The 8,249-nt window shown below is 43.2% G+C and overlaps 1 protein-coding gene across 1 annotated transcript; it reads right to left on the reverse strand.

Moving 5' to 3' along the window:
• Positions 1-243: 243 nt before the first annotated feature.
• pidd1 (p53-induced death domain protein 1) lies at positions 244-7,803 on the reverse strand. Its single transcript, XM_079346063.1, is given in 15 exon segments — positions 244-388; positions 1,878-1,985; positions 3,009-3,110; positions 3,113-3,124; positions 3,250-3,373; positions 3,465-3,615; positions 3,708-3,843; positions 4,302-4,449; positions 4,532-4,705; positions 4,791-4,940; positions 5,435-5,636; positions 5,759-5,804; positions 5,919-6,071; positions 6,183-6,596; positions 6,726-7,803. Coding segments are annotated over 15 exon segments (2,526 nt in total). The 5' UTR covers positions 7,312-7,803; the 3' UTR covers positions 244-368.
• Positions 7,804-8,249: the final 446 nt, after the last annotated feature.

The following is an 8,249-nucleotide window of genomic DNA, read 5'->3' on the forward strand; positions in this document are numbered from 1 at the left end:
ATCAAAAAGTCAGCCTGTCCTTTTAAAATATGTAAACAGACAAGTCTTTTTGAAAAGCCACTTTTCAAATTAAGACTCCACAGTTTGGAATGAAACCAAATATGTTCAGCTAAACCTCCAGAATCACATTCTGGCATTGTGACTTAAAAAAAGACAACTGCACGCATCCAACCGCACTTTGTCATCCTCACCTGAACTTGTACTGGATACGGTCGAGCTCCTGGTAGCTTAGGCCCAGATTGATGCCAATAACACGCCAGTCCTGTCCTATCTGAAGAGAGATGGACAGCAGGTTGGCCTCTGTCAGGTATCCACTCTCGGGGTCACCCAGGTTCAGAGGAGGATACTGAGGCTCTTCCAAGATGAAATTATTTTCTGCGTTCAGAGCCTGTGAAAAAAGAAAACAAAGCGATATTGCAGTCTGAGCAGGTTAAATGTTATTTGTGGTTGCAGCTTAAAAACAGAATTCAGGGAAAAGGTCATCTAATTTATAGTGCTGAACTATCAGTTGGATTTATTGATATACATTTTAATCAATGTAGGCACATTTTATTCATTATTTAGTATCTTATCACAGACTCATATCAATCGCTACTTCTACTTTCAAAGAATGGAAAAATATCTGTTCTCAGTAACATGACACTGGTTTCCTTTTGCATTGGATTGACGGCCTGCAAGCGACGCAGCACAGATAATATTGTCAGATTAATACTATCAGGTAATTCTATCAGGTATATGCACCAATATCACAAGAATTGTCAGCAGTCAAGTAGCTTTTCATTGAGCTTCATTGTATTAGACTAACAGTTCTCTTTCTGGCTGTCACCTGCAGGGTGTGCTATGTGGATTACAATGAGCATGAACACCTTCCCGGGTGTGAAGTGGTGATGCACGTACGTGTGCAGCAACTATCTTTTCTTCAATATATCTTTTCCACAAGTGTTTGATAACTGCAATTGAGGGATTAACACAATATAATGTGTACATTTTTATCTATCTAAGGTCAAAACAGATCAAAGCAAAATATCGGTCAGGCTCCGAAAAATAACACAAAGACACTTTTCAAATGTTAAAACTGAGGTATTAAAAGCATATTAGGATAGCATACCAAATCTTTAAAATTTCTTTCTTTTAACAATACTGAAAGAATTTCGGGAACTGTGGAGACAAAGGTTTTTGAAATCTAAAAGAGTGAACACTGTCTATTTCTTTCTTGTTGTGGGATTTCAGCTGTTGTGTGCACTGCTAACAAACAGGATGGGCCCTCTCCTCCTTATCCCGGAGGATCTTATATTTGTTTTCTGCCTTGTCCCTTGTGGACAGAGATTTCTTCATATTCTCTGAAGCACTTTGTTAGTATAATATGTACTGGAGATGATGCAATCCTCCACATTCTTGACCATTTTTTCAAAGATAACATTTCTCTTTAATTGTTGCAATATTTCCCAGGACAGTCTTTCTCAGAGAAGGGAACACCTCCCCATTCTTAGGTCAGTTAGACTCCGACTCTTTGAGAGATTCTTTTTAGATCCTGTCCTGCCTGAAGCTGTAAATCTAATGTACTGTATTGTGTTGTTTTCTTTCAACATGTCACAACTTTTCCAGACTTCTGTTGTCATCGCCCGACTTCTTGAAAGGTGATGCTGGCATTGAACTTAGAATGGGTATATCCTTTTTTCAAGAACCTGACATTTCTCAGTTTCAACATTTGATATAGGATTTTTTTTTATCTTTGTTCTATTTTCAATGGGGTCTCAATGTTTTTTTTTAGAAGTTATCACATCCTGTTCCATGTTTTACAAAGTCCCTGCTTTTAAGGAAATTGTGTTGTAGTAATGAAGTAATGAAGTAAGGGCTGATAAAACAGGAACACGCACAGGAAGCCTTAGCGGTAAAGTTGCAAGCCACTGAGTGTCTTGTCCTTTCCTTTTCCTCGCCACCTCCTCTGGTAGATTGTCGGGAACCTCCCCTCTGTAAAAAGACACCTGTAACAGAAGTGAATACAGAGTTCACACTGAATGAGTCCTTAGAGACTCATTCATGAAAATAAGACAATGCATATGCATGCTTTACAATACATATGACTACACAATCTTCCCAATACAGTATTTAGGTTTGAATGTGCATGTTTAACAGTCAAATTATAAATTATTCTTTTAGATTTACACCTCACTTTGCACTTAAAAACAACACAAATACATTAAAAAGTCCAAAAAATGACATCGAGATTGACCTGGAGTTTGTGAACACATCAGGCAGTGTCACCAAATATCATTATATTATCTTTTACAGAGAGAGTGTTAGTTAAAGGATTGATCTGGATTAGCTGCTCGGCTCAGTGATTTTAATTTCTTCAAGAGCAACCCCCATAATTACACTCTAATTTACCTTCTGTTTTCTACAGTCTCAAAGGTCCTGCTGTAGATTCAATCATTTATAAAGCACTGTCCTTCTACTGTAAAATGACAGAGCTGTGGTCTACGTCTCTTTTCTCTTCTTTAAGATTGATGGGGGTTTTTTGCCTTTATTTTATAGGACAGTGGATAAAGAAGGGAATCCACAGAGAGTGGGGAACGAATGGGAAAGTAGCCACAGGTCTGACTTGAACCTGGGCCGTCCCCTCAGGTTCAAACTAACCGCTCGACCATCTGCAGCCCTTTACTCTTCTTTCTAAAAGCTGACTGAGTTTACTTTAGTGTGAAAATGGAAAAAGTAAAAAAAAATCCAAGATCAACATATTTGCCTATTAGGCATGTATTTTCCATGAGGAAGGCCTCGCAAAGGTTCAGGAAAGCACTGGTTCTCTTTTCTGAGCCCTGTGCTTGTTTACAGTAAGGAAATAATATCTTTTTAAAACATGTTTAGAGTTAGTGGTCAGCTGTTCCTGTTTTGAATAGAGCCAAGGTTCTATTGAAAACTCTTTGGATAACATCCACAGGTAGCTCTTCTGATAAAGCTAATAACACTATTCAGACTGAGTTCTTTCTGAAATGATAAATGTGTCTTACTTGTCCCCTCACGGGCCCCTTCTGACCCTGAGCTGGACAAATGTATACTTCCTTTAGATTCTTCAGGCTGGAGTAAAACACAAAACAAAGTCGTCCCTCCAAACAGTCAGGTCGCTCTGAAGAAAACAAAAAAAAACAACAACAAATAAACAGGACAATAACCCCGCACATCATGAGAAAGGGATCAGCAGAAAATAATGTTTCTGTAAGGAACATGGAGCCTCAAAAAAGGAATTCAGACCTGTGCTGATATCTAAGCCCTTCTCAAAGCCAGCAAAGAACTGCTCTCCTTCCAGCAGGTCACACAGGTCTGAAGGCTGAGGTCCATCATACTGCTCCGACAAAGACTGCACTCTGGTGTCCACCTGTGCAGAAGACATCACAGCCACTGTTTCAACTGTACACTTATCAGTTCTAGTGAACTGCATAGCTGTAGTGCAGAGAAGAATTAGAAACCTTGTTAGAAGGTAAACACTGTAGCATAACTTGTGAAGGATCAGTCTTCCTCTGGAGGACCAGGAACTGGACTTTAAACTGCTTTAGCCTCTGATAGACCTTCCTGACCACCCCGCTAACACAGCGCCGAGTGGTGTACCACAGCCAGTACCTATGAAGTTACGCACAAAACTATAAGTACAACGTAAGTACAGTAAAAAATTAAAAATAAACATAAAAGGAGAAGCAATTATTGGAACTTACCAAGAGAAATGTGTGATGTAGAAAACGGCGTATACATGGGTGACATAGAGAGACACCTGAGATGTGATGTCAGTCCAGGTTTGTGCTGTGGGGTCTCCATGGAGCAGATACAAACAGGATGTGTCAACAGTATGGCCTGCAGAAAAGAACCAGAGAAAGCTAACTTCTTCTGCAATAAACACGCACGAAGCCCTGCGTACACTGTAGGATCGTAAAGACCACAGCACGACGTGATTGTCAGCACAACCTGAGCGCTCACGCTGTACAAGTAACAACAGGATGGAAGATTCAGAATTGTCAATGGAGAACTCCCACAGGCGGAGGGTAGCTGTGGAAAGATAGCGCGGCTGTGGAAACACAAACAGGATCAAGCTTTACCGAGCCAAACCATACCAAACTGTACTGATCCAAACCAGCCCGCTTGGTGGAAACGGGAGCATTAGTGTACACTGCATGATTAATGATGCGCAATCTGGCTAATATAGATATCAAAGTGAGTTATAAGACTCGTGAATGTAGTTTAAAACGGCCTGAGATCGTAGAGTGTACGCCCGGCTTTAAGGTAAAGGTACGGGTATACTGGGCTTACTGGACCTGTTACTCCTGATGGCAGAGGCACCTGAACTTTGATAGGCTGCAGGAACTGTATGCTGGGAGTCTGGGTGAGGCAGAGGAGAGGGCTTGTGCTGGCCTGAGGATCACCACACAGTGCCTGCACCTCTGACACAGACACCTGCAGCACCTACATACACAAGAAACACAACTAAAGCCAAACAAACACCAGACACCAGGAAGACGAGCTGTTATAAACGGCCACATGCTACCTGTAAAGTGATAGTACGGGTCTGCACGGTGGAGTCTGGAGGGAACTGGAGCTTAATTCCCGGATCAGAGCTGCTCACCAGCAGAGCTCCAGCTTGTGTGAGAGAGCAGCTGTCCTTCACTGGGCGCGACACGACCATAAACCAGGAGAAGTGGCCCACTGAGCAGCAGGCAAGCTGCACAGACACAGAGAGGTCCTTTTTTAAGTTTGACTTTAACAAAAGCAAACAGTCGTGCAGTGTTGGAGGTACTGTGCTTTACCCTGGCTGGACGGCCTCCAGGATGACTGCTATGGCTCTCGCTCCCCCTCCGCAGAGTAGTGGGTAGAACGCTCCACGACTGTCCGTCAAACCTCTGCACGGCCACTTCTCTTCTTTTCGTCCGATGATAAGGCAGACACACCTCCACGGGCTGGTGAGATTCAAAAGTGGATTACATTCAGGAACCCATTCACAAGGTGGAACAAGGGCAGCATGTGACAAATAACAACAATAAGTCCAAGTTTCTGTTTATTTTTACAAAGATCTAACATTTATCATGTAGGGAGGGTAGTTTATATGAGCCAGGGACCAGATCAGATCAAAGAGTGGACACAAATAAAGGTTGGGGTAAGATCAGTGGTTCAAATCTGCAGCTCAGAACCCTTCAGTACGCACATCTTTAAGCATCAAAAGAAGTGAAACAGGTGAGTCCTATGAACAGTAATCCTCTGTACAGCTTTATGAATGAGCTAAATTAACTTGCTGTAAAAACATTTGTTCCTGCTGTAAATCTGGGGAATTTAAAAAAATCGGGATGAATGGAAATTGGCTTGAAGAGTGAACTTCACTTTATGTTTAAAGAAGGCGCTACGCCCCACCAAATCTGTGTCAAATAAGCTTCCACAAACGTTTTCTTTCACATACCTTGAGAAAGGTAATTCCGTGAGGGCGGAGCTCCAGTGGATGACTCAGGAGGATGTCATGCTCTTCCAGCTGCACCAACTTCTTTCCTGGACGTTTCTCGAGCCACTCCAGTCTTCTGGTTGTCAGCAGGCAACCTGGGGGGAACAGCAGCTCAGCCCCCCCTGGGAGAAACACATGACACCCAGCAGACGAAACACAGAAACTAAGGAGCAAAAGGAGCAGGGTGCGTTTAATTTTTTCACCTTGTCTGACCAATGGCAATTTGATTCACAACATTTCTGCACAGATTGAGACTATGTGTCTGTGCTGAGAGTTACACGGTACCTGTGCTGATTAAATCCAAGGTGCAACTCTGGAATTTTTGCTTTATCTAGCAAAAAAAAACAGGGATACAACAGAAAGAAAAGAGTGAATGTGATGACACCAAATTTCAACACTGGCAACACAGTTGATTTCACCCAGTTTTTTTTTTCTCTTTGCTCACCAGGAGCTGACGGGAGAGGAGGAGGTGTTGGGGGTCGTCCCAAAGGGTTGTCACGCACATCTATTTTCAGCAGAGGCAGTTTGTTCACACAATGTGGGATCAGGCGCAGGTCATTGCTGTAGATGACAAGCTCTCTGAGGGAGAGGAGAGCACCTGGGCGACAGAAGAGGAACGGTTTACTGTGGCATTTGTGAATTTCACACTCACACAAAAGGGAGAGAATCCCAAATTATTTCTACAACAGCCTTCCACTGGCCTTCTTACTCATGCTCTCTGGTAGCTGCTTCAGCTTGTTGTGAGACAATTCCAGCTTAACAAGCTCCTCCAGGGAACCAATTTCATCAGGTAGATGCTGAAGGAGGTTATGCGAAATATCAAGGGTCTGGAGTGCCTTCAGATTACCAATGCTCGGAGGAAGAGAGGCCAGCTGGTTTCCAAAGAGGGAGAGGTAGGTGAGCGAGGACAGCTGTCCTGTATCAGGAGGCAAATCTGTGAGGCGGTTGTGACAGAGGAGCAAAGAGGACAGCACAGGCAAGCTGAGGAGGCAGGAGGGCAAAGAGGAGAGCTGGTTAAAGGAGAGATCCAGGTGCACCAGATGATTAAGGGAGGAGAATGATGAAGGCAGAGTGGTGAGGAGGCCAGGCAGCGGGTCCCCTTGGGAGTCATAGAAACAGTGTCCTGGAAGAAAAAAGAAAAAAATCTCACCCAGATTTTACAGTATTCAAAAAGCGTTTTTACACCCACAATGTCAACAGAGCTATTAAACCATCTATGCTAACAAGCCATTTTTTAATGCAAGACAAGTACCCCGAATGGCCAGAGATCGCAGCTCTGTCAGATAAGGTACGACATCCAGTGCACCGTCGAGCCCTGTTTTTTCTTCAGAGCCCAGCCTCAGGTACTGGACTCCTCTCACCTGCCCCGGTAATGATCCCCAAATGAGAGGTAATGCAGCCGCTCCTCCCTGGTACACATCCAGGGTCAGTCTTGTCTCAGTCAACACAGCTGGGAGCTCCACAGTAGGAGGCAGCGGTGGAGTCAGACACAAGACAGACGAAGAGGAAGATGAGGATGAGGAGAAAGTGGCACTGTGATGGTAATGGGCGGACGAGTAAGAGGAGGAGGAAGAGAGGCTTGAAATTGAGGGACCATAGGTGTCCATGAGGCTGGAGGGAGATTCAGAGGGAGCATCCCTTTCTGGTTTCCCCCGATCCTGGTTTAAAAGTCCTCTCCAGAGCTCTGGAGCCAAAAGGTCCATGACAGGGTCTGAGTTTGTTCTTGATTGGTAACATGCTGGTGTCGCTGCCACTCCTGCAGCCTCCGACCTGTCAGTCTCCTTCATCCAACAGGCTGCCTGCTCTCCATCTTCTTCATCAGGAGCTCCCCCGTCCATAGAAGCTGGTGTTTATATCAGAGTTCCCTGACAATCCAGCAGCGCTCCGGGATTTTCCTTCAACATTATTTCAGAATTAACAGAGTTAAAGGACTGCCATAAAAAGGCTATGTAAAGTTATGTTTAGGTTAGCCAATTAGCAACGGAATGCTATGTTGACCCTCTTCATATTTACGTTGTTTGTAAACAATGCATATGGTCTCTGGGATTTGTTTCACTGACCTTTACGGTTCGTGTCATAACATCACATAGTAGTTGCCAATGCATGTCACTTCTGCTAAATAATGTTTAACATTAGTCCTTAAATTAACCTGTTTCTTCATTCCCCCTCTCTTACTTCCTCATAAGTTCAATAGAAGAGCTTTGCATCATAGTTGCTCGTTCGTTTTCATTCACATCTCTCACCGACGGAGAAATGGGCGGAATTTAATTCTCCTTTTTAGAGTCTGGAAGCAAGCAGCCCCGCCTTTCCGGTTGCTCCTGTGTCTATCACCAAGCGCATTGAAGCAAGCAGCGCCAAAGTTTCAACTGAGGGCGGGACAGATGTATCAACGCTGTCGGAACCTGGCCGTCCACCGGATGGCGCTGTTTAGTCCACTTTATACCAAAGTGTTTGACATATCGTTTTTATGGACTGATAGGCTCTCATATTACAACATCAACAACCTAAAGCTTTTTGACCCATAATTTAAAAAAATAACAGAACATTATTTCAAAAGATTATATAGCCTACCTTAGTTGTACAGAATGTACACTACAGTCCTCTTTTGCAAATAAAATCAAATAAAAACAGAAAGTCACTTATGTGCAAGTTTAATGCTGCCTTACAAAATATTTTCTGTATTTTTCTGTTGTTGTTTTTTTTCTTCGGTTGTTTGATTATTTGAACATTAATAACGCTGAAGTGATTTTGGGTCCTTGGCCAGTATACAGCACAG

The sequence above is a fragment of the Symphodus melops genome (assembly GCF_947650265.1).
Source record: "Symphodus melops genome assembly, chromosome: 6".
Taxonomy (NCBI): domain Eukaryota; kingdom Metazoa; phylum Chordata; class Actinopteri; order Labriformes; family Labridae; genus Symphodus; species Symphodus melops.